Source organism: Megascapheus bottae, chromosome 8 (assembly GCF_031878675.1).
Source record: "Megascapheus bottae isolate mThoBot1 chromosome 8, mThoBot2.hap1, whole genome shotgun sequence".
In the NCBI taxonomy this organism is placed as follows: Eukaryota; Metazoa; Chordata; class Mammalia; order Rodentia; family Geomyidae; genus Megascapheus; species Megascapheus bottae.
In genome coordinates, this window is record NC_143516.1 from 23,412,133 (window position 1) to 23,439,931 (window position 27,799).

At 38.8% G+C, this 27,799-nt stretch overlaps 1 protein-coding gene across 4 annotated transcripts in view; it reads right to left on the bottom strand.

The window, feature by feature from the left end:
- Nucleotides 1-6,406: 6,406 nt before the first annotated feature.
- The window catches only part of Akap7 (A-kinase anchoring protein 7), a 124,155-nt gene continuing 102,762 nt past the window's right edge, over nucleotides 6,407-27,799 (bottom strand). For 2 of the 4 annotated variants that reach the window (XM_090338118.1, XM_090338121.1), the window contains one exon: nucleotides 7,407-8,368. In XM_090338118.1, the coding sequence (XP_090194244.1) occupies nucleotides 8,172-8,368 (197 nt within the window). In that variant the 3' untranslated portion in view covers nucleotides 7,407-8,171. Of the gene's footprint in view, nucleotides 8,369-27,799 lie in introns of all 4 variants that reach the window. The other 2 variants (XM_090338120.1, XM_090338119.1) reach the window with 2 other exon arrangements.

Consider the following 27,799-nt stretch of genomic DNA (forward strand, 5'->3'; position numbering starts at 1 on the left):
GAGGAAACAAATACATTATAGAGAAGTGAATAAATACATCTCTGTCAAAATGCATACAACATCCCAACAAATGGGCCTTTTGCATACCATCTATTCAGTGCCATATCTGACCCACATGAATGAGTGAATGAATGAATGAGTAGACACTACTGAGTAATGTAATCTTCATATAGTATGTATTTATGTCTGAATGCAATAAAGTAGCCAATATCCAGATATACATGTTTGTTTGTTCGTTTGTTTTGTGGGTCCTGGGGCTTGAACTCTGGGCCTGGGTGTTGTCCCTGAGCTCTTCAGCTCAAGACTACCACTCTACCCCTTGATTAATTGGAGACAAGAGTCTCATAGTCTTTAGTACCTGGGTTGCCTTTGAACTATGATCCTCAGATCTCAGCCTACTGAGTAGCTAGGATTACAAGCATGAGCCACTGTGCCTGGTTTACATGTTTTATTTTTAAATCGCATTTCTGAGTTGGTTTATAATAATAAATGTTTCATATGCTATCTTTAAACAATCAAAATGCATAAATTAGGAAAGGATCTCACCTTGATTCCTATCACTCAGAAATCACCAATTAGTAAAGTGTTATTTTATACATATATATGTATGTACACACAAACACCCCCCCACACACACACACATTTATTGACTAAAAATAGCCAGGTACTGGTGGCTCACAATCTCTAATCCTTGCTACTTAGTAGGCTGAGCTCTGAGAATCACAGTTAGAAGCCAGTCTGGCCAGGAAAGTCTGTGACACTCTTATCTCTAATTAATCACAGAAAAAGTGTGACAAGTGCCTTTAGCAAAAAGAGCTTAGGGACAGAAGCCAAGCCCAGAGTTCAAGACCCTGGACTGGCAAAAAAATGAAAATTAAGGGCCGGGAGTTTGGCCTAGTGGTAGCGTGCTTGCCTAGCATGCACGAAGACCTGGGTTCGATTCCTCAATACCACATACACAGAAAAAAGCCGAAAATGGTGCTGAGGCTCAAGTGGTAGAGTTCTAGCCTTGAGAAAGTCCAAGGACACTGCTCAGGCCCTGAGCTCAAGCCCAGGACTGGCAAAAAAAAGAAAAGAAAATTAAATAAAAAATCTCAGCCAATGGGGCCGGGAGTTGGACCTAGTGGTGGAGTGCTTGTCTAGCATTCATGAAGACCAAGATTCAATTCCTCAGTACCTCATATACAGAAAAAGCTGGAAGTGGGGTTGTGACCCAAGTGGTAGAGTTCAAGCCTTGAGAAAACCCAAGAACAGTGCACAGGCCCTGAGCTCAAGCCCAAGACTGGCAAATAAATAAATAATCTCAGCCGGGCACTAATGGCTCACACCTGTAATCCTAGGTTTACAGGAGGCTGAGAGCTGAGGATCGTAATTCAAAGCCATCTCAGACACAAAAGTCTGTGAGACTCTTATCTCCAATTAACCACCAGAAAACCAGAAGTGGTGCTGTGGCTCAGAGTGGTAGAGTACTAGCCTTGAGCTCAAGAGCTCAGGAATAGACCCCAGGCCCAGAGTTCAAGACCCATGACCCACAAAAAAAGAAAGAAAGAAAGAAATCTCAATTTAATTATATAATGCTAGATTAATATAGTCAAAATGGTATGTCCTGAAGGCTACATCTTTTTTAATGCACAACTTTGCTCAAATTTGCTTTTGTGTTTCAGTAGGTCTTGCACTAGCCACCTTTGGCAGGCTAATGCTTTGTAACAGCTAACTACCATGAATTTCTTGCTAGGTGCACTAGTCACAGTCTCATATGGAAAGGCGTGGTTTAGGCCAATCTGCTCCATATATTTCCATAGATCCACTTACTTGCTTCACATTCACCAACACCCATTGGTCAAAGCAAGTCACATGGCCAAGTGCAACACCAATAGAACAGAGGATTATCTTCTGCTTTTTGTGGGATTACTTATAGAGTTATGTAGAAAAGTCAATCCCATAGAATTCTCATAGAAAATAATATTAGACAGTGTGAAGGATTGGGAGCAAGCAGTATTTCACAGATGTAAATACCTTGTTTCATACTGTTTCCTCCTACTTACATCTAGGGTACTCATTGATTCTTTGATCTTTAATTCTAGCCTCCCTGAAAAAATAAATAAATCAATAAATTCATGCACCAGCAACTCCATAACTATCAGCACAATTGATCCTTTCAGTCATTCTTCCAAGCTCAGCACTAGGTACTTTGATCCTTATATAAAATAGGCAGTTGATTTTATTTTGTTTCTTTCCAGTTGTCTGATGATGTGTGCAGAGTGAGCATGAGTTCCTTGAAACTAAATTACTTCTTGATAGCGTGGGGATGAGAAGAAACATCATCTCTTCCCTGCTGTGAGAGCATATTTAATGTGTCCCCTTTACCAAGGTTTCATTAGTGAGGATTTGAGAAATATGTAGAGCATACTTAAGGCTTCACAGTAACTGCAGTCTGTTACAAGCATTCAGAATCTAAGGGTCAGGGGAATCCCACACTAAAAACAGTATCCAGCCCAAAATGTCAACAGTGTCCTATGTTGAAATACTGATTCATTACAACCTGTATTAGCCAGGATTTTCAGTATCAGATACCAGAACCAATCTTAACTAGTCTTAAGTAGAAAATGAGCTCTTCAAGAAAATGAGCTCATAAAATCCTCTGATTCTGAGAATTGGGGTAAGTGGTACAATGTCTGGTAAACCACTAGCTGCTGAGCAACCACTGCTAACCCTCTGCCAGATGCTACTTTCTGCTAAAGCTCTGGGTAGCTTTAGATAGGTTGTTTGGCACCATTCCTTCTCCATATTGTTCTTTGCTACCCTCACCAGAATGGACTCCATGCAGGGTTTCTGTCTTCGTGGAACCCAGATTCTATGTCTAAACCTCAGTGACACAGAAGGCTGACAAGTGAGTCCCAAGCCTCTACCTTGAGGTCTCTACCATGAGGAAACAGGGATTAAAAGATAGGAAACAAAAGAAACATAGGCAAGGTGTTCAAAAGATGCTGGGTAGTCACTAAGTGTTGCTGTCCACCAAGCCATTCAAAGCCCCAAATCCCATGCCTCTCCCTAAGGACATTTCTTAAGCAGAGACCTGGCAAAAGCAGCTTCCAAATCTGTATTCTGCAATCTTCAAAGTTATACTTAGCCTCTCCCTGCCGTTACATATTCATGCTATTTTCTCTGCCTTGATTACCATATCAGATATCCTTCAGATTGGTGCACGTGCATCATTTTTATTTCTCTTCTCAGCACAACTTGAATGATTCTTATTTCTTATAAACCACCATTGCTAGCCTGTTCTTGGAGACAAGCTCATGCTAACTTTTTCCCCTGGCTAGCATCAAAACATGATCTGTCTAGCTCTACCTTCCAAGTAGCTGTGAACACAAGCATGAGCAAGATTCATGTTGCTTTGTTCTCTCACCTCCTATAACTGCATTATCCCACAAGTGTATTCAAAATGACTTTTTCTAATTATGGTTAAGATAAAATATATGTGGTTGGAAACACATCAATGGAGAAAACATAGAGTGTCCCGGCTGGGCTTAGTGGTTCATTTCTATGATTCCACCCATAGAGGACAGATAGGTAGAAGTATTATAATAAGAGTATCTGAGGTCAGCCCTGGGCAGAAAAAGCTACCCAAGAAATAACTAGAGCAAAAAAAAAAAATAGACTTTAAGTGGAAGAGACTGCCAAGAAAATATAAGGCCTCAAGTTCACACCCCAGTAAATCCAAAAGTAAAAAAAATAAGAAGAAAGAAATTGTAGTGGCTGACTGAAAGGAACATAGGCTCAATGATTTCCCTCATTTGTCAAAATTAGTATAAACCTTGGACTCTCCTAGCAGAGGTTTACAATAGGGCAAAACCTAGATACTTAAGGCCAAATAGGATGAGGCTAAATGAAAGGACCTCCAAGATATAGAAACAAGAGCCATATAATGTGTGACTGTTGTTCTTAATGTACTATGTTACTTCTCATCTCTTTTGTTGTCCCTTGGTTATCTCATATTGTTACAGTATCTTACCTTTTTATCTGATATATTGTATATGTTTATTTGTTTATTTGAAATAGGATAGGGAAAGGGGGAAAAGAAGATGAGGGGAGAGGGTAGGGGGAGGGAAATGGGGACAAAAACTTGAGAAGGGGTATCAGTGTTTGTGAAGTAATGCACCTTCTGTCTGGTGAATATAATGTAACCCTTCTATTAATTACAATAAAAATTTTAAAAATTAAAAAAGTTATAATAGCTTATGGTTCAAAAGTGTCATAGAGATACTGTGCCTAAGTGGTTTTGGGACAGGCAGTGGAGAGAGTAAACTAGTGTGTTGTGTCAATGTGAAATATGGGCTTTAGTTACTAAAGCCCAAGACCTGCAGATGTCATATACCTGCTGAAGGTGGCAGAACTGCCAACAAGACTGTCACTTCTCTATGAGTCAAGGAATACAACACAGAAGATATACTGCAGCATTATGTGACAGTAGTTCTCAGAAATAATTTGAAGCACTGGAGGAAAAGCAGCATAGGGTTACTAGAAACAATGAATTCATTTCTCAATTTTGTTGCTCAGTTCCTCATTTATTTGTTCCTAGCTTTAACATCATAACAAGTTCTTGGCCTTCCAATAAGTGACAAATAATGGGATATGTGAAGGCATAAATATTACAATTTCTATTTTTAAATCACTCCAAATTGCCCAAATCAACTAAATAGAGAAAGAACAGCATTTTGGGCATATTACATTGTATATAATAACAATATCTGCTACTTAACACTATTTGAGGAGCTCTCAGACTACCTTATAAATGAGCCTTATTATTGCCAGCACACTGACCCAGGAAAGAAAGATAACTGAATATCACTTACTTGGAGGGAATGGATGTAAAATTTATTTTACTGAGAATAAAATAATCTAGAGATTTATCTTGTTTGATACTATCAGATTTGTGTAAGAACTTGTAAACTACTATCATAAAATATACTGAGTTTATTTTTAGATGTATTCTACCTATCTGGGAAAGTCAGAATTCAAGAATTCAACAAGTCATTTAAAGATAACAGGATAGTTTGGTGAGACCAATGGGAGGAGGAAGTGTAGAGGGAGTCGAGGTGAATATGTATAAGGTGTGTGCATATGTGTGCCTGTGTATGTGCACACATGTGGAAATAAAACCCACTGTAAGCTGTAAAAACAATAAGTTTTCATACAAGGAATAAGAAAGAACAATAGAGAGTGAATTTGAGGGGCCGGGAATTTGGCCTAGTGGTAGAGTGCTTGCCTAGCATGCATGAAGACCCGGTTCAATTCCTCAGAACCACATACATAGAAAAAAGCAGGAAATGATGCTGAGGTTCAAGTGGTAGAGCTCTAGCCTTGAGAAAGTCCAAAGAGAGTGATCAGGCCCTGAGTTCAAGCTCAGGACTGCCAGAAAGAGAGAGAGAGAGGGGGAGGAGGGAGAATTTGATCAAAGAATATTATGTACAGGTGGAAATATCATAGCTAATCCCTTTTTTACAATTAATGCATGCCAATAAGAAAATCTGGATGCTGAGAATGTTGCTTAGTGGTAGAGTACTTGTCTAGCATGCATGAAGCCCTGGGTTTGATTCCTTAGTACCACATAAACAGAAAAAGCCAAAAGTGATGCTGTGGCTCAAGTGGTAGAGTGTCAGCTTTGAGCAAAAGAAGCTCAAGGACAGTGCCCAGGCCCTGAGTCCAAGCCCCAGGATGAGAGAGACAGAGACAGAGACAGAGAGAGAGACAGAGAGACAGAGAGACAGAATCTAGAGTTCAAAATGATAAAAGTCTTGTTGGTGGTATCTCTGTAGTAGCCACATTTTTATCTGTTCATGAGGAGTAAGCACATCGGCAGCCTTGAGCTGAAGAGCTCAGGGACAAGGCCCAGGCCCAGAGTTCAAGTCCTACAACTGACCAGAAAAGAAAAGAAATTTAGTTTTCTGCATCTGTTTCCTTATCTGGAAAACGAGATCAGAAGTGCTTTTGCTTCCTACCATCAGAGTTACTTAAGGGAGTGGTAAAGTCTTGTAACTTGAAAAGCTGTCCACAGCCATCTGTTCCTGTTCTCTGTGCCTGGATCACTCTCCCCTTGGCAATGAATGTCACTTCAGTGACACATGATGACCTGCTGACATTGCTTAGATTTTCTCTGAACTTAATGTTCTCTTGTTATTTTTGTATATGTGTGTATGTGAAGCTGATATATACGAAATGATTTAAAATCTAAAGTTAGTAATGCTCTGACACTGGGCTTTCTTACCATCACCATGGACCTATAAAGCTAAAGAAACACTGAAACTCTGAGATCCTGCTCATGACTTAAGAAGACCAACAGGAGAGACAGATTCCAATGGGAAAAAAGAAGAGGAAAGACAACATGGGAAAACAACATGTTTATTAAGAGGCGTGACAATGCATAAACTCATTTTATAAATAAATGTAGCATAATTTACTCAGTGAAAAAATAGCTAAGATCCATGAGCCAACTGGATTTTATATGTGAAATAATTACATATTTGATCTCTAATTATTTTTCCTTCATTATGATAGTAGCAGCAATTTTTCAATGACTATAGAAAAACCATCACACAAGGAGAAATTTTTCAAGAATATTCTTTAAAAATGAATCAGTGCAAACAAATTCAAATTACAAGGGGTATAGTTAAGACCTGGGGCTATCTTCAGAAAACTGGAAAAAAACACTTATTAAAAAATGATAAAACATACCATAGTTCCATCAGTGAAAATACATGTGGATATAAAACATTCTTAACCAGTGATTGCGATTGTTATTTTATAATATTCATTCATATACTAATATCAATAAACATTCAAATTCTCATTAAAACTAACACTAGATATAGACACAACTGGACAGTGCTTCTGTAAGTTAATAATAATTATGTCAACAGGAAGCAAGTGACCCTTAAAATACTGTTGTTGGTTTTGTCTTGTCTGTAAGAGATTTTTCACAGTCTGTAGTTTTTATCTGCAAAGCCCCCAAAAATATCACAACACCTAATTTTAAAAAAAGTTATTCCTAAAAAAATGACTCAATGGTATAGAAAGAAACATTCTAAAACATGAGTTTAGCTAAAATAATAATAATAATAATAATAATAAGGCAAATTCAGTTTTCTTTAGCAAGAAAATAACTGCTTACCAAAAGCTGGTTCACTTTTATTTATAAACTATCAAGACACTTTGGTATTTACCAAAGAGCTACTGAATAAGCTAAAAAGATTTCATAAACTATCTTACCGTAATATCAATGTAGAGCTTATTTCAAAGCTGCAATGAAATCAACATTACTTGCTTGATTATTTTAATGTATAAGTCTTTCTTCTAAAAGCTCCTTTCTAATTTTGGCCTGAATTTCAGGCTTTAATAAAAGTTCCTTTATCTGTTTCACTTTGGACTTCAGACACATCCTTTCTTGATGCAAAGCTTCATTAATTAAGTCTTGGATTCCAATAGGTTTCTTGCCTAAGAAAAAAAATTATAATACATTTAAAGTACAAATATCAATGAAAAACATTGAATATGGCATATTTTTATCAAAATAAGGTTAAAAAAACCTTTAAAATGGTGCCCACATATTATAGAAAAGATTGCATTTTGCCAAAAATATATCATTTACAGAAAACATAAGTTACTGTAAAGAAAGATCACTGCAGAGCAACAGTACATTGAGAACAAACATGACATTTATAGATTAATTGCACACATGATCATTTCAACAGTGATGACTTTAAATTTAGCACTTGATAACAATGTGTGAGTTTGGCTTCAGATAAAAAGTAGTCAGATGCCCCAAGCGATATAAATGGCAGTATTCCATTGGTGGCTAGGCCTCTTCCACAGCTTATGAGTCCAGGAGGCACAGCCTAAATTCATTCCTGTCCCTTGTGCAAGGTGGAACGCAAGTAAAATGTGGGCCATTCTTCTTTTATAAACTCATTTCCTCTGTGAGTCCCAGAAGAGGAAGCACAACTTCTGTTGGGCTTCAGCAGTGCAAACATATTAGTTGTGAAAGTGTCAGGCAATCTCCAGGGATTGGAACAAGAGACACTTAAGTAGCACATGGCAAGTCAGTCCCAAGATTTAGCAGAGGGACAATGACTTTTTCCCCACTATGGAGTAGTGGGGATAGAGTTCCAGTCTTATTTCATGTTGTTATCTTGGTCACAACCATTCCGATCTGACTCTTCTGTTTTCACAGAGCTCCCTTCCCCAGGCTGCTTTCTGTTCTGTGTTTCTTCTAGATACTGCTGGACAGCCTTGAGCACGGCATTCTCCACCAGCCTCTTACTGAGTCTTACCAGTTCAGCATCATCAGGCTCCCTTCCATTCTTTTCACCTACATTCCACAAGAGAGAAGAGAAGTCACTGAGCTCGTATCACCATAGCAACTCGGCATGCAAGGGCCAGCTAGTTCAGTTATTAAAAGAGCAAGTATCCTTCAATCTGGTAAGTTAGATCTATAAATCCAAGAATAGTGGGTTGCCTTTTCATGTAACATTTGTGGAAGGGGAGTTTTCCTGTTCCTCAAGACTTCAGGTTGAAAAGCAGTTCATTAGTTCCTACCTAGAAATGCTTTATTTAGCAATGCTAGACGTTTCCCATTTCTAAGTGGAGTTTTTATTCTCTTTTTTAATGCTCCTTACCACTGTGAAGTGGATATGCCCAGAAGCCTTAGGCTTGGGAATTCACCAGATAGGTCTGCATCTGCTTTTCCTCTATCAGCTGTCAGTAGATCAAGCTTTCTCACATTATCCCATTACTTAGCTCATCAAAATGTTTGAGCTCCTCAAAATGTTTGGCCTGCAGGTTTTTAATAAACTCAACACTCCTAAGTCAAAGGCAGTAAACTATTGTGAACAACTTATTTTAAAGGAGCTTGTAAAACTGATCTTTTCATCTCAGTGGTATCACTACAGATTAAGAAACAGGAAATTCTTCAAAGCAGAATGAGGATTATAAGGGTAAACTCTCAGATGTCATTATCTGACAGTCATTTTGCTACTGCCATCCCTCTGGTGACAATCCAGGTTTAACATGGAATACTATCTTTCATATTATTGGGGGGGACTAATCTTTATCTATTTTCATGCTATACTCTCTGACTTATCTCCTTTGTGAAAAGAAAAGGAGCTCCTCCCCAGGCTCCTCTTGCAGCTGTTTCCCTCCATTGAACCATGGGCCCAGAAGGGAAGGTGGCTCAAAGCAAATAAGTCATGAGAACACACACAAGAAGATAGCTCAGTGCTGGAGGGCCGCTCATGGGCTTCATAAGGCAACACCACTATGGCACTTCACACTCAAGTCTGGAAGAGGCAGATACAAGTATAATCTGGAACATGGATATTATTTTCTCTCCCCCACATTAAACAGGAATTGAAGATACACAAAAGTGAGAAATAGCCAGAACCTTCCTTTGGATCCCTATTATTTGTCTAGAACACACATTCAAAAACAGTTCTGCTTATAATCTCATCCTTCCTAAGGCCATCCGAAGGAGAAGGGAGGATGGGTTAAGCCCCATCTAGAGATATTAACAGTGAGGGCCGGGAGTTTGGCCTAGTGGTTAAAGTGCTTGTCTAGCATGCATGAAGACCCGGGTTCGATTCCTCGGTACCACATACATAGAAAAAAGCCAGAAGTGGTGCTGAGGCTCAAGTGGTAGAGCTCTAGCCTTGAGAAAGTCCAAGGACAGTGCTCAGGCCCTGAGCTCAAGCCCAGGACTGGCAAACAAAAAACAAAACAAAAAAAAAAAAAAAAAGAAAAAGATATTAACAGTGGGGAGCCTTAGCAACTGCTTTCCCTGCAAATGTGGTGATGTGGCACTCAAGACCTAGACCAGCACTCTGAAATAGAACATTTTTGTGCAAAATATGTTCAGAATTGAGTGACTTTTAACTTGTTAGAATTTACCAAACCTAAATGTCAGGACTTACAAAAAAAGATACAATTCATTTCTGTGACCACTTTGGGATACAAGTTCAAATTGTTTTTACTAATAAGTGTGAATGAAATCAGTGTATAGTACCTAAAGGATTTTATCTCAATCTTAGAACATAGCATTTACACTATAGAGATAATAATGCCAAAGATATTACCTGACCTATTTATCGTTTCTTCAAATAGCAAATAGAAAGGTAGCTAGGCACTGGTAGCTCATGCATGTAATCCTAGCTACTCAGCAAGCTGACATCTGAGGATCCTAGTTCCAAACCAGCCTGGGTAGCAAAGTCTGTGAGATTCTTATCTCCAATTAACTATCAGAAAACTGGAAGCAGTGCTGTGGTTCAAAGTGGTCAAGTACTAGCCTTGAATGGCGAGCTCAGGGACAGTGCACAAGCTGAGTTTAAGCCCAATGACTAATGAAAAAAAGTAGAAAATCAGACTGTAAGTGAAAGTTTTATAAAAAACCTTTTGACTATTGTAAATGACTCCCCATTTGCCTTCCTACTCATGCTCTGTGCCTACATGCAAAGTTGTTCTTCAGTCCATTTCAGAACCTAGTCAACTTTCTCACTGGTAAGATGAGATTGTATTTAATCTAATTAATAACTCAATCTCCAAGATTTCTCTCAGATCTGATATTATGTGCCTTGTTAATTTCCATCAGTAGACTTAAGTGCCCCTATTACTTTAAACATAAAAGATCTGAAATACAAAAACCTTCCCACAAAATACTATTTTTCCCTTCTGATTGTCCTGTTGTTGCTTATGTTTTTACTATTATCCAAGCCAATCAAACTTAAAATAAGATTGTTAACATCTTTGAGCTTTCCTGTCCTTCATCCACCCACTTAATTACTAAGCCTGTCAAGATGGGATTCGCAGTTCTTCCATGCATCTGGTAAAATATCTCTAGATGGGTTTTTCTAAAATACCCTTTTACTTTCCACTCAACAAGAAAACAAGCTTGTCTTCTAAGACTTTCCAAAATTTCCCTATCATCTCACGACTGCTTCCTTCTATAGTCAGCTTCCAAATACCACTAGAAACCTCTACACTATTCCTTCTCCGTAGAGAGGCCTACTGCTTGCCTCACAAATGAAAATCTCACCTATTCCATGAAGCCTTCCATGACTGGTCCAATAAGAAGTGATGGGCTGGCAGTGGATTCCCATAAGATTAACTTACAGGTACAGTGCATGGCCAAAGTATGTCTCAAGGATTTACATGCCTAGAATTCAGTCTACCGAGATGCACCAGTGAAACACATAATTTTGTAATAACTTTCTTTCTTAATTCCTTTACAAATTATGGGAAAACTTCATTAATTCATTTATTCAACACTTAGTGATTCAGCACTTGTTCTGGTAATGCATAGTCTTGAGACTAGACATTCCATCCTAGACTTCTTAATTATCTTCCTCTAGAATAGAATACGGTGTAGTTTATTTATCTTTATAATAAATATGTTAGTCCAGTGAACTGTTGATTAAAACCCTTGAAGCCAGTCACTATATATATAAATATAAATATATATGTGTGTATGTATGTATATATATATATATATGTATATGTATTTGCCAGTCCTGGGCTTGAGCTCAGGGCTTGAGCACTGTCCTTGGACTTTCTCAAGGCTAGAGCTCTACCAATTAAGTCTCAGCACCACTTCTGGCTTTTTCTATGTATGTGGTACCGAGAAATCGAACCTGGGTCTTCACGCATGCTGGGCAAGCACTCTACCACTAGGCTAAACTCCCGGTGCCAGTCACAATATTTCTGAATGATACTATCTTATTATAAAAATAGCACATCATGGGGCCGGGAGTTTGGCCTAGTGGTAGAGTGCTTGCCTAGCATGCACGAAGACCCGGGTTCGATTTCTTGGTACCACATACTTAGAAAAAGATGGAAGTGGTGCTGAGGCTCAAGTGGTAGAGCTCTAGCCTTGAGAAAAATCCAAGGACAGTGCTCAGGCCCTGAGCTTAAGCCCAGGACTGGCAAAAAAAAATAGCACATCATGGTCAGAAATTTAAATGGAATATTATGCTTAAGGGAAGAGCATTGAAACAGGTGTGGCATCACATCCTCACACATCTGTGTTCCCAGCACTCTGAAGGCTGAGCTCAAGACAGCCATCCTACACTATATATCGAGACATTTCCTCAACAAAAAAAATAAGCAAAAGCAAGGTCAAAGAATTCCAGAATAATTAAAATATCCATGTGAGAAAAGTACATTCACTTTGATCAACGAACCTAGTCAAGAATACATTGCTGACCACAAAGGAGTAAATGCTACCTACCTACAATACCAAAGAAAACTAAACAAATTCACAAAGGAGTCTTCCAGATATATCTGGACTTGAGTCTCTTCTAATTTTTGTTACTACCCTCCGGTTGTTGATATAGCCTGAAAGAAGAGCCTTTCATAGGCTTATCACAGAGCCTAGCAAGAATGCAACAATCCAAGATGCCTGTATCTTCTTCGTTCCAGTTAGAACATATTGTATTTCCATTTTTAGCTGATTTAATTTAACTTGGCTAACAGAAGCATTTGACGATTAAAGTTATGCTGTATTTTCTTCCACTGATTTGAGTGAAGCTATCTATCTTCCACAGGGACTGTATAAGATAAGAGATAAATACCTCCATTCACTGACGCCTTGACAACAATGAAGAGAGCTCAAAATGCTGCCACAAAGCACACAACTTCCTTCTGATTCCAGAAAAGGTATACATACAGATTATTCCCACAGAATTAGCAACTCTTGACCAAAAATACTCTTTCCTGGCCAGGAGTTTGGCCCAGTGGTAAGAGTGCTTTGCCTAGACTGGGGTTCTATTCCTTGGTACCACATACACAGTAAAAGCTAGAAGTGGCGCAAGTGGCAGAGCTCTAGCCTTGAGAAAACCCAAGACAGCGCTTAGGCCCTGATTTCAAGCCCCAGTACTGACAAAAAAAAATTTTTTTTTTAGTACTCTTTCTTGCCAAGTGCTAGTGGCTCACACCTGTAACCCCTAGCTACTTAGGAAGCTGAGATCTGAGGACTGTAGTTCAAAGCCACTCCAGGCAAGAAAGTCCATGAGACACTTACCTCCAACTAATCATCAGAAAACTGGAAGTGTCGCTGTGGCTAAAAGTAGTACAGCACTCAGTCTTGGGCAAAAAAACGCAGGGGTAGTACCCAGGCCCTGAATTCAAGCCCCATAACTGACTTAAAAAGAGAACAACAAAAACAAACAAAAATCCCCGGTTGATTTAGTTTACTTGCTTTAAAAAAAAAAAAAACTAACTTTCATCTTTAAAATTGTTATATGGGGTTCATTTTTGTCTTTAAGTAGTTGTACAAAGGAGCTGCCATTTAACAAAGCAGTTTATGAATACAATGCATCTTCATTAACATAACCCCTTCTTGATTAATGTAACAACCTTCTTGCCTAGCCCTCTCCTACCAACTCCTTCCTTTACTCATCTTATTTTGTAGAATATATATTGAATTCTTGGCTGCACTTTCCCCTTCTTCTACCCTACATTTGCCTACCCTTGTCCCTTTGACTCCATTCCACTCCTTTCAAGGACTGGCTTCCTGGTGTTTAGCATTGTAAGTAATCAGGAAAAGGCACACTAAAGACACAAGATGTCACAAGACACCCACTATCAACTAAAAAGATACCTAACGCTAAGTGTTGCTGACAATATATGAATCAGTTAGAACTCCTGTAGCTTAAAGAAGTGCAAAAAGAACATGGCCATTTAATGTAAACAATTTGAAAAATTCTAATTAAAGTTGACCATATTCTTACCATGTAATCCAGCAAAGCCAATTCAAGCTAGAATGGAAAGTGAAATGAAAGCACATGCTCACAACCCCCTACACGTACACACAAATGTGCTGATGGTATCCTTATTTATAATCACACCAAACTTGAACCACTTGATCTCCTTCAACTGGTGAATGAATCATGAGGCTACAATACTATGCTATAGTACTCAGTGCAAAATAATGAAATCCTGACACATGCAACAACACAGGTGAATTCAAAGTAGAGTATCTTATGTGAAAGAGCAACAACATGACATATGGGCTGCACATATAACAGTATAGAAAGGGCGAGACTAGACTGCAAGTCTCCATGTGGTTCCAAGAGCTAGGGTAAACAGGAAGACCAAAAGAGAATTTGGGAGGATATTGGAACTGTTCAGAATCTTGTCTGTGGTGTGGCTGTGGTTAGGATGGCTCCATGTGTTGATTAAAATTCACAGAATTGAACACAAGAAAGAATAACTTTCACTGTCTATGAATTGCACCTCAACTTAAAAACACTAATGAGAAGAATTTCTTTCCAGTGATAAGGGGCCAATTTTGCCTGCAAGTGAACTCACAACTTGTCACTCTTCACCATTAGCAGTAGCTGAGTAGAAGGGTAACTTCCCAGTTGCTCTGTTTTCGAAACTCGCCTTAACTGTGGTATTGTAATTGCTCACAGCTTCAGGCCTAGTTCTTGGGTTCTTTCTTCTGAATCATGTTTTTCTGTGCTGTTCAATATCAAAATATTTTCCATAAAGTACTGGGGAACTACTGGGCATGAATAAGATCCAAATTCATTGTTTCACTACTCCCTTTTAGTGTATTAAGCATATTATCCATTCTAGTCTGCTCAAAGAGGACACACTGAATTGGCAAGAAGCACTCTGACAAGTGATCCTACTCACTCCATTGCTGAAATATTTCAGAGGGTGCTGCACTCATTGTGTTTTTTGTTTTGCTTTGGGGGGTTTGGTTGTTGTTTATTTTTGCTTTGTATCATGTGTAGAATCCCTGTGCTCCTCCATATCATGAAATGACCTCTACAGTACAGAAGATGGAGTTCTATCTCTGAATTTTAACCACTATATTTGTTCATGTTGGAATGTGGTGATTCTCCATGGCCCTAACGGCTGCATCAGCTACTTTGAGTCATTTTGTGCAAAACTGATTGAGATAAGCAACACACAAAGTGCTAAGTTTTTTGAACTACAGAAAAGAAGTAGAAATTCCTCACAAGTCCCAGTCCACAGGAGTAGCAACAAAAGTATTGGCTGAAAAGTTACTTTTATGATAAAGAAATCTTATTCCCAGTTTTCAAATAATCATGCCTTTGACTCCTTCTCTGAAAAACAAAGAAGCTGGAAAAAAATGCTAACTAAATTTTACAATTGTTACATGCATGTAATCAATACCATCTATTTCAAGAGTCTTATACACAACTTAAAAGCATGACTAGTTGCAATTAACTTTACTTATTTGGCCAGCAAATAAGTGATAATAGACACTTGTGTTTGTAAACTGAGATTCTGGGCTAGAAGTTGACTGAAATAGAAATAAAGGTTACTTTCCTGCTCATCAAAATCCACAAGCAGAAGAAATGTTACCACCAATCTATCAAGTGAAATAAATCATAACTTGTGCATGTTACCTTGTCCTTTGATTAGCACCCGAGATTAAGAGGAACCACAGACTGGAAAACTTCCACAGTGACAGGTCACTATACAATAACAGGGACAGGTCCTTCAACTTATTTAGATAACACTTCACACTTTTCCAAACAGAGAAACCTCTCACTTGCTTTTCACAGAAGTGGTAAACTGTTATTCTTTCCTTGTAACAATGAGACCTGAGAGGTTACATAAATTAAGATTATACAGCCATAGTTATAGAAAATGGTAGTTCTCTGACTAGAAATCAGGAAACTTAATTCACCAACGACACTCATCACTCATCAAGGAAGATAACATTATTATACTCTCATCTTGGGAAAAAGAAGGTATACATGTAAGAAATGCCACATAATCTAATCATTGTACAGCTGGAAAAACAATAATTTAGACAGTCTCATTCCCAAATTGAACATTTCAGTACTATAAAGTTATCGATTAGTGCTATATAATTCCTTTCCTCTCTCTCTCCTTCCCTTTATTTCTTCCTTCCTTCCTCCATTCCTTCCTTCCCATGCTTTCATCTTTCCTTGCACAACCACTGAGCATCCTCTATTTATGTGTACATGTGAGAAGCAATGTACTGTGAATATGCAAAAGAATCAAACATGAGGCCTCATTCAGGAACCTGCATTTCAGTAGAAAAACACGGTAACAAATAATAAGTAACAGGTCATGAATGCTCTGGAGGAATATTATTTAAACAAGACTGGTCAATTCCATAAGAGAAAATGAACCAAAGTGCATCATGTAGGAGGTGACACTTAAGCCATTTTGTCCCAGATGGACTATGGAATGGCATGACAGGGAAGCAGAGGTTGCTCTAGTACAAAGGGAATGATGTGGGAAGAACGATGAGAAGGCTGGGAAAAGAATGTGAAGGATTGGGTCACAAATTCTAACTGGAGATAAGAGTCTCATGAAAATTTCTGCTCAGCCGGTCTTTGAATTGCAAACCTCAGATCTCAGCCTCCTGAGCAGCTAGTGTGAGCCTGGCTTTCCTCTTTTGTCTTAAGTTTGAAGTTAATAGTTGATAACATAGAGGGAGAGACTAAAATATAAGCATAACTATAGTGTCCAGAAACTGTCCATCCATGTATCCATGTACCTATCTATCTATCTATATCTAATCATAGTGTGTGTGTGTGTGTGTGTGTGTGTGTGTGTGTGTGTGTGTGTGTGTGTGTATTTGTGTATGTGATAAACTCAGGGCTTCCTTCTTGCTAGGCAATCTTACACTTGAGTTATACCCTCCACACTTTTTTTTAGTTTGATAAAGTCTTGTACTTCTGCCCAGACTGGCCTCAGATGTCGATCCTCCTTCCTCAGGCTCCTTAATAGTTGGAATTACAGGCATGTAGCACCATGCCTATTTTTTGTTTTATATAGCCCTTGCTAACTTTTCATGGGCTGACTTCAAACTACATTCTTCTTAGGTTTGAGTAGCTGAGATTGTAGATTATGAGCCACCATACCCACAATACTAAAAGCATTTTTAAGGAACATTTTAACATTATTCAAAATTAGTTCTCTGACTAATCTTAAACCAAGCTACTCTATTTAGGTGTGTAAATGTGCAAAACATGCTTTATAATTGCTCAGTAGCAAACACATAAAGAAGTTTAAAAACCCACTGTTTTGCCTTGATGGTTACTAAAACCAATTTCTAAAATCTGAGCCTGAAAATCCAGGTAGGCAGAAATATTTTGTCAGTATATTTGGTCATGAAATTCCCCATAACCTGTGGAAGAAGTATATTGAGCCTTATAAAAGCAGTAATGGTATGTCAACTAGAGAACATGAAATGACCAATCCAAACAAGATCAAGACAAAACATTCAGCCTTCTTTTCTGGCCATACAATAAACACAGTAAGCCTTTAAAGGCCTGAAGACCTCATAAATGTATTGCTTTAGTTTCACAAGCAATCCTGAAGAAAGTAATTTAGTATGTATTGTTTTTCTTCTTGATAACCTTTGGGTCTTCCAAGATAACAGCCAAACAAAACCCAGAGTGCCCGAATGCTCTTTTTGGAGTTGTAATTAGAGATTCCAAAATATGTGAATTCTTACTGCAAAACATTAAACTAGCATTTAATCTTGATGACTAATGCACTGATGGTATGAGAATGTAAATAGGCATAGTCTATCAATTGCTATTTGCTTTTCAAGCTCTGGTCTCCAAGTAAGAAAAAAACTCTTGGATGAAAGACTTGCAGGCATCAGCGAGGAATAGACAACAACTATTTAGAAATAGACAGCTTTCTGAATAAGACTCCAATAGCTGAGAAAATAACAAGAGTTGGGAAATGGGACTGCATTAAATTCAGAGGCTGGGCACCAATGACTCATGCCTGTAATTCTAGCTACTTGAGAGGCTGAGGATGGAAAGATTGAGGTTCAAGGCTAGTTCACATAGAAAAGTTTGCAAGATCCCTTCTCAATCCATAGCTGGACTTAGTGGTGCAGAATGTCAGGTATCTCAAGCTATGTAGGAGGTTGAAAACAGAAGAATCATGGCTGTAGGCCAGTCCCAGCCAGAAAAGTCAGAGAAATTCCATCTCCATGGAATCTGGACACTGTGGTGACTGTGTGATTCCAGCAATAACAGGAAGCAGAAAGTAGACACATCACAGCTCAGGTGTGTCCTTAGGTAGGAAGAAAGTCATTATTCTGAAAAATAACCAATGGAAAACAGAGTTGGGGGCATGGCACAGTAGTGTCATTCCAGCATGACAAGTGCAAGGTCCTAAATTCAAACCTCTTTGTAATATACCATACTTCCCACACACAGAAATTAAAAACTTTCTGTACCACAAAAAAATACCATATTGAATAGACATCCTACAAAATATTAAAAAAATCTTTACCAGCCATTTCATCTAACAGAGGATTGATACACAGAATATATAAAGAACAAAAAATAGCTAAAAACAAAAGAACAAAATATCCAATCAATAAATGAACACATGAACTGAACACATTAAGAAATGTTCAACATTTCTGTTACTCATCAGGGAAATGTAAAGGCTAGAGCTCTACCACTTGAGCCTCAGCACCACTTTCAGCTTTTTTCTATGTATGTGGTACCAAGGAATCGAACCCGGGTCTTCATGCATGCTAGGCAAGCACTTTAACCACTAGGCCAAACTCCCGGCCTTAAGATGAGATTTTTATCTCATCCATATCGAAATGGCGTTCATCAAGAAAACAAACACCAAATGCTGGTTCAGATATGGGGAAAAGGAACACTTACTTACTGTTGGTAAGAGTGTAAATTAGTTCGGTCATTATGGAGGTTCCTCCAAAGAACTTAAAAATAGAACTGCCATATGGTCTTGTTATACATATACCTGTATCCAAAGAAATCTATATACAATAGAGATGCCTGTGTTTATTGTAGAGCTATTCATAATAGCTTAGTTACAGTGTCAGCTGAGCTGCCCAGCAATTGATGAATTGATAAAGAAAAATGTACATATATGTACACAAAGTAGTACTACAAAACCAGGAAGAAGAATGAAATTACTTCATTTGCAGGAAAATGGTGGAACTGAAAATCATCATGTAAAATAAGATAGACTCAGAAAGACAAACACTACATGTTTTTCTCTCATAAGTGGAATACAGATTTTTAAAAAGGAGGACTATTTGGGAAGAAGACACCAGTAGGAAAGAAAGGAAATAAGAAAGGGCAATGGGGGATGAAAATGATCAAAGTGCATTATAGAATGTATGGAAATACAGGGGCTGGGTGTTGGCTAGTGGTAGAGTGCTTGCCTAGCACGCACGAGGACCCAGGTTCATTCCTCAGTACCATATACATAGAAAAAAGCCAGAAGTGGTGCTGAGGCTCACGTGGTAGAGCTCTAGCCTTGAGAAACTCCAAGGACAGTGCTCAAGCCCTGAGCTCAAGCCCAGGACTGGCAAAAAAAAAAAAAGAAAGAATGTATGGAAATACAAACTATGACCCATTATATACAACTATTATATGCTAGTAAATTTGTGTCTATCTCTCTATCTCTCTGTAAGAAAAACATTTCTAGCTGGACATGGTGGCTCACATCTGTAATTTCAGCTACTCAGGAGGCTGAGATTTAAGGAACATGGTTCAAAGCCAATCCAGGCACTAAAATCTGTAATCTGTGAGACTCTTATCTCCAATTAACCACCAGAAAACCAGAAATGGTGCTGTGGCTCAAAGGGTAGAGTGGTAGCCATGAGCTGAAGAGCTCAGGGACAGAGCCCAGGCCCAGAGTTCAAGTCCCATGTCAAGAAAGAAAGAGAGAGGGGGGGGAGGGAGGGAAGGAAGGAAGGGAGAGAGAGGGAGGGAGAGAGAGGGAGGGAGAGAGGGAGGGAGAGAGGGAGGGAGAGAGGGAGAGAGAGAGGGAGAGAGAGAGAGAGCGCGTGCGCACACACACAAGAGAAAGAGGGAGATTTCTTAGGGAAAAATCAAGGGAAAGGAAGAAAAGGGAGAAATTTAGATGACAGGCAGGAAGACAGACAGACAGACGGACGGACAGACAGACAGACAGAAAATGTCAAACAACAGTCACCAGGATTCTGGGCTTCCTCTACAACACTCCCCCCACCCACCCCACCTACAAGGGGGAAATAAAGGTGATGGAAAGATGGTTCAAAGATGATCCAGGGCTGTGTCTTACTCCTCTTCTCTGAGTAATAAAACAGAGTCTAATCTAGCCTTACTGCAGCTCCTAAGAGACAATCTCCAGGAACTTTAGGGATTGAGAAGACAGGTTGTTTTCTACAAGCTGCTCTAAAACATACTATACTAGACACTAAGCTCCCACACTCTGCATATGTATCTTTTTCTAACAATATTTATCTTATTCACAGCATCTACATTTATGGATCCTTTTGCGGGGGCGGGGGGGCGAGGCTGGGGGTTGATCTTGGGGCTTGAACTCTGGGCCTGAGCACTGTTCCTGAGCTCTTCAGCTCAAGACTCTACCACTTGAGCCACAATGCCACTTTCTTATGGATCCTTTTTAATAACAATAAACCTCCCCCATATTAAGTAATTGCTATGTGCTTCACTATACCTATATGAGAAACTAGGATCAGAAAAGCCAAGAGACCTGCTCAACTCCACGCAACTAAAAATTTCCCAAGTCAGGACTCACATGTTGATAGATCTACATGGCTCCAAAACATCATACTTCTGTCATTTTACTACAGTGCTGCCTCTCTGGTACCTCATATAACATCTATAATCGTATGATATATTACTGTTCTACCTTCTATAATATTTTTACTCTAAAAGGATGCTTCTAACTAGAAAATAGTTGTAATGCTTCTTATTGAGATATAATGCCTAGACTGGATGCTTCCTCCCCACCAATATCCTCCACTCCTCAAGCCCTTCTATGGCCCACTTTCTCTATTTTTAAAGAATAACTGTAGTTTAATATTAAAAGAAAATTATACAAATAGGAACTGCAAAGCATTTAACACAGGGCTTGTCATACAGTAAGCCCTATTACTTGAAACAATGTTGAAATAATAACAAATTCAAAATTTAGGCATTACTCTATAGACTTTACATTGTCATTCTTTTGCAACCAAAAGAGAAGAGCTGCTAATTAATTTTACAATAGACTTCTGGCAGACGTGAATAAACTGCCCCTGAAATAGTACAATATAAAGTGGTTTGAGCTTGCTAGCTGTACCAAATTGATTGAAGTGTGTGATGCTAAAAAAAAATAATTTCACCAATCTCAGTTTGTATGTAACTTTCCAAAATCATACCTACTTTAGAATGTGCATTGTGTAGTTGTGATAAATGTTTTACAATGCTTCTTTCCAGTCACTCATATATCCATTTTTGGTCAAATCCCCTAAAAGATTATGTAATTAACATAAAATGCAGCAGAGGTATAATAAAGTGTAAAAAAATTAGGACCAATAAATTACAACAATAAGTAAAGAGTAGAAGAAAGCAGAAATGACAGAAGAAAATATTGACAAAGGCTGGAGCTCCTACCAGGCTTGCTGCCAGGCTGGCGCCAGCCTGTAACTGATTTTGGTAATCTCAGTCTCACACTGTGTTTTCTAAGCAACTTAATGACATCTTTGGAGGTGGCAGTGTCTCCACCTCTCTCCCAGTCCTAAATGTCATCATCACTACACAGGATGCTTTATTCACACCCAGGGATCAACTGACAGTAGAAGAACTAGAACAATATCAATCTGAGAAATTTACTCTGGACGAATTCCTTTAAAACAATCACCTGTGCAGCTTCTAAGTATCTAAAGGGTAATTTTAAATACAGAACAGAATTTTTTTAGGTTTTTTTTTTAATGTGTGTGTGGTTTGGGGGATAGAACTTGGGCTTTATGTGTGCTGGGCAAGCACTCTACCTCTGAGCTAAGAATGGATTTTGAAATTATTCTGAGTGGTTCATACAAAAGCGTGGAAGTACATACATACACACATATATATTTATTTTTATGAGGAATATAGACTTTGGATAATTTTAGCAATTTTAAAGTTTATCATTTTTGTCTTAAGCCTAACTAAATAAAATGTATCTCCTCAAATTAAAAAAAAAATCATTCAAGCGATTTTTTTGGTATTGTAATCATGAACAGAACTGAAAACCATTAAATAATTTTCTCACTGTGAAACAAAAAAGAAGAAAATATTGACAGCCATAAACTGGATGTCAAACTTTCCACAATTCAGAGTGAAAGGCGGAGCACTGGATTCTGTCAAGGTCCAAACCACCCATCATGGATGAGATCAGAGCAGTTGTTCCACTGTTGCAGAGGGCTCTAGGCCACATCCACCCTAAACCCAGTCTGTGTCTATCTTCACCCGTTTTGTAAGAAAGCAAGAAAGACCAACCACCCCCTTCCCTTTTTGGGGGGAGGGGTGGTCATGGGGCTTGAACTTAGCCTGGGCACTGTCCCTGAGCTCTTCAGTTCAAGGCTACCGCCCTACCCTTGAGCCAAGCCCCACTTCCAGGTTTTTGGGGGTTTTTTGTTGTTTTTTTTCCCTAGAAGTTAATTGGAGATAAGAATCTCAGGTCCTTTTGTGCCTGGACTGGCTTTGAACCTTGATCCTTAGTCTCAGCCTCCTGAGTAGCTAGGATTACACCATACCCGGCCACCTCCCTCTCTTCAGCTCACTGCTACTCTCACATTGTACACATCGCTGCAGAGCTGAGTCAGAACTACCCCTGGTTCAGATGACACCCTGGGTTTCTTTCTTAAAGTGCTCTATCCTCAAAACACTTCAAAATTTTCTATAACATACCACTCTTGTTAGCATATAAAAGCACTCTAGGAGTCAGGAGCATGGCCTAGTGGTAGAGTGCTTGCCTAGCATGCATGAAGATCCAGGTTTGATTCCTCAGTACCACATACAAAGAAAAAAGCCAGAGGTGGTGCTGTGGCTCAAGTGGTAGAGATCTAGCCTTGGGGAATGCCCAAGGACAGTGCTCAGGCCCTGAGTCCAAACCCCAGGGGAAAAAAAAAAGCACTCTATACTATAACCGAAAAATTACAATGGCTTTGATTATGCAGTTCGCTGTCCTAGCAGCTTGAGAACTTTACAATCTATAGCTTCCCTTCACTTTAAATGTGAGAATTAGAAGAGAGAAACTCATTCTATTCAAATGTAGGACAATGATCCCAGAGCACACAAAGCTTTCCAAGGTAAGGACACAGAAGAGAAAGAAGAGATAGAGGGGGAGTTGGGGCTGAGTCCAGAATCAAGCTCAAGGTCAATTTCCATCCATCTTTTTGTTTGTTCATAGGAGTCACCACATTTCCTCCCTCCTCTTTTTTTTTTTCTGACAGTCCTGGAGCTTGAACTCAGAGGCAAGCTGTTGGCCCTGAGCCTTCTTTTTAAAGTAATTTTGCTCAAGGCTAGCACTCTACCACTTAAGCCACTTGCAGCTTTTTCTGAGTAGTTTATTGGAGGGAAGCATCTGCACAGCTGGCTTCAAGCCAGGCTCCTCAGATCTCAACCTTCTGATTAGCAGGATTACAGGCCTGAGTACCAATAGTTGGCTGACATTCTTCCCTTTTTTTTTTTTTCCTGTCGCACTGTCCCTGAGCTCTTCATCTCAAGGTTACCACCCTACTACTTGAGCCACAACACTACTTTCCCTTTTCTAATTGGAGATAAGAGTCTCAGGGACTTTAGAGCCTGGGTTGGCTTTGAACTGAGATCCTCAGATCTCAGTTTCCTGAGTAACTAGAGTTACAGGCGTGAGCCACTGTGCCTCTTTTAATTAAAAAAAAAATGTCTTGCTGTGACTTGTTGCACCTACCTTATCACTGTCCTGATTATTTCATCTGCCCTTTTCTACTGGGCAATTGGTTTTCTTTGTACTGAAGACACAAAAGAACAGTTTATTGTTCTTAATGCTATTTTCTATTTGGCTGCAAGTTAAACCCCAATTTAATTTGCAAACCATCCTAGTATCAGAACTTGACAGTGAACATCATTAATGAAAAATAATAAATGAACTTGAAGAAGTATTTACTCCCCCCACACACACACAAATGTATAGCACAAGGTCAAAGGATATATGACTATCAAACTTAAAAACAATAAGCTTTTAGAAGGGTGTGGTGGCTCATGCCTATAATCCTAGCTACTCAGGAGGCTGAGATCTGAGGATTGTGTTTCAAAGCCAGCCCAGGCACTAAAGACTGTGAGACTCTTCTCTGCAATTGACAACTAAAAAATGGGAAGTGGGGCTGAGGCTCAAGGGGTAGGGTGGTAGCCTTGAGCTGAAGAGCTCAGGGACAACGCCCAGGCATAGAGTTCAAGCCCCATGACCAACAAAAAATAATAATAATAATGTTCATAAACTGTTCATAAAATGGTTTTGAAATAATTTGTTTTTAGATTTCTTAAATTGACCTAAGTAACCTGAAAAACATCTTAAATAGTGTGAATTACCATACAATGCTTATTTCTTATTTTAAAACCCTCTCTTTTGAAACAGCTACATTTTATCTATTTTTCATTTTGTGGAATTTTATAGTAAAAAGAATACATCATTTTATAATTATGTGGTTATCTTTGTCCCTAAAGAAATAATAACCTGGCTGGGAGTTTGGCCTATGGGTAGAGTGCTTTTTTAGCATGCACAAAGACCTGGGTTCAATTCCTTGGTACCACATACATAGAAAAAGCCAGAAGTGGTGCTGTGGCTCAAGTGGTAGAATGCTAGCCTTGAGAAAGCCCAAGGACAGTGCTCAGGTACTGAGTTCAAGCCCCAGGACTGACCAAAAAAAAAAAAAAAGAAAGAAAGAAAGAAGAAATAAGAACCACAAATTGGCATGCACTTATCTTGGAGCCATAAATAAAAGGAGGAATTAAACTATAGCTAAGAACTATGGAACGGCTATTAAACGATTGTCTGTCAGCTCCAACCTCACTTACCTTTAGTTAGATTTATGACACTGGGCATGGATGAAGCAAATGCTAGCTTAGCCAGCTGGATGTTAGGATCTATCAGGTGGGGAGTTAGAGACACACCCAGGAAAGAGGAGCTATTACATGGCCTGTTTTTACTTATTCCCTGCAGTCCCGGGGTTCCCCTCAACTCCCTGCATGAAAAAGTTATTTTGTTGCTTTCTGTTTTTCTATCAGAACCTTGTTCTTTTATTCAATTTTATTGCTTGTGGCTAACACTCTATCACTTGAGTCATGTCTCCATTTCTGACTCTTTGCTGGTTAATGAGAGCTAATCTGGAGGATTCATTTGTCTAGGCTGGCTTTGAACCAAGATTCTCAAACCCAAGCTTCCTGGATAGCTACAATTACAGGCCTGAGACCTCAGCAAGTAAGAATCTTTTGATTTTTGCCTGGAGTCTGGACTTCAATCCTTCTTGTCTCTAGACAGCTGGGATGACGTATCTGGCACAACAAGTACACACTACCATACGCAGCTTTTTGTTTTGTCAAGATGTGATTTTGGGGATCAGAGGTATGCCAGCCAATGAACAAAAGCATCAAGTACATACTTCAAGCACCCCACTTGGATAACAACAACAAAAACAAATGACGAGGTCCTGATCAAGACCAAGAGTTGGTCTCTAACTGAACCTTCCAAAAAAAAAAAAAAACACATTGTTGTTTTAGAGACTGCTGTTTTAGAGATAGTAGGGTTGCCTTTATATGTATCAGGTATTATGTACATTTCTTCCCTTTTGCTTAGCATCAGCTGTTCCTTCCTCTCTCATTTCCTCCCTCCTATCACAGCCCTAGAGTAAGCAAATAAAAGAAGGAAGAGGGGCTGTTCTGTCTAGGAGAAAGGCTTAGGCGTGGCTGAATTCACAGAATCAAACACAGTCTGGAGTCTATCTTTTCCCCAGCCTCTACTTTCTTTGGAGCCAGTTTCATTTTTAGAAAAACCATCTACCCAAATCTCAAGAAAGCCTGTGGTTAGCTATATATACTTTTTTCCCCAGGGTAGTATGCAAAGTATTATGATATATAATACATTAAGAAAGTATTAGCTATCATAATAAAAGAAGGACTCATTTTCCCAAGAAGGAAGGGTCCCATGAAGATCCATGCTTCAAGTCTATTCAACAGTTTTAAGCATCTGACTTCCCTTGCTAGATAAGGTGGGAATAAAACTAGCATTCTGCCAAGCTTAATTCTAAGGTGACTCTGGTTATACAATTGATATACTCTTATATGTTACACAAAAATTATACTTACTAATTCTACTTCTTGCTAAGCATAATCGGGCATTTTATAGATGTTAGCTCATTTAATTTTCACAACAGGTAGCTACTATTTAAAATGGGGATATAGAAGCTTACAGAGTTAAGCAGTAAATGTCAGAATCAAAAATACAAACCCAGTCAGTCTATCTCTAAAACCTCTATTTTTTGACCACATGAGTTCTGAGGCTCTTTTGAGTCTTTTTCTTGTGGATAGTTTATAGATGAAAGAGAAGAGTGAAAGCTCAAAGACCTACACAACTGTGTGTTCCAAAATTAAACCAATCTATAGGAAGTGATTTGTCACAGGTTCTTAGACAATTTCACGAGTCTTAGGTTAATGATCGATATACTAAGACATTATTATGGGGCTAGGCATGGTCACTGCTTAATGGAGGCTATTTTTTTTTTTTGCCAGTTCTGGGCTTCGGCTCAGAAACTGAGCACTGTCCTTGGACTTTCTCAAGGCTAGCACTCTATCACTTGAGCCTCAGCACCACTTCCAGCTTTTTGCTATGTATGTGGTACCAAGGAATTGAACCCAGGTCTTCGTGCATGCTAGCCAAGCACTCTACCACTAGGCCAAACTCCCGGCCCTGGAGGCTATTTTTTTTCTACAAATACTTAAGCGCACGTGGTATCACATGTTCTTATTAACATGTACATGTCCTTGAAGAAGGGCATTTGAAAGCTTGCTTTTATTAGCTAAATTTTTATGTATATCACAAATGCATCCTCCTTTTTTATTAAATATTTTTATTGTTTATTAGTAAAGTGATAGAAGAAGGGTTACTATTTTGTAAGTAATGAGTACATTTTTGTCACCTCATCCTTCAATCTCTCTCTGTTTTTCCCTCCCATCCCTGTCCATAAGTTATATAGTTCATTTTCAACATAGAACACCACTGCTGCATTTATTCACCCTTTGTTTCACCCCCTCTGTGCATCTCTTGACCTTCCCAAAGACAGATAAATGAACAAACCAGACAAAAAGAAAAGAAAAAAAATCTGCTTCCATTTCCTGGGGTTCATTTTAACAAATATTGTTTTCTATGATCAGAGGCACAGAGGCATTGTACCTTTATGTTCCTCCTCTGAGGCTATCCTCCTTTGGTCTCACTGTGTATGAATGTCGAGCCTTGCATAATTTATCATGTCCTGGTGTACTCCTTCTTTTAACATGGCCACAGGAAGGAAAACAGGGAAACAGTTCATAGACCACTGTGGGAAGTAGGGTTTTTTGTGTATAACTACAGCAGCCAGTGGCTACACTAAGAGTGTGGAAACAGGACTACAATTTGGCAGGCTCCCACGGGAAATTATCCAGTATCTGACAGACAAATGCAGGCAAACCCTCAAAAAGTCAAAAACAAACAACAAAAGAAAATATAATTACTACATAGCCTATGAATGAACATAGAGAATCAGGGAGGTAAAATGAGAATAATAACTACTAGCATTTGCCTTATGTTCCCATACTTAATTTTAGAAACAAACCTCTTAGATATTCATGATTTCATAAGAGAAAAAATCTAATCTTTATTGATGATGGCTAAATGTTTTAAACTGCATAATATTATTGTCACTATCTCCACAGATATCTTATGCAAAGGGTATTTTTGCGTACATGCCACCATA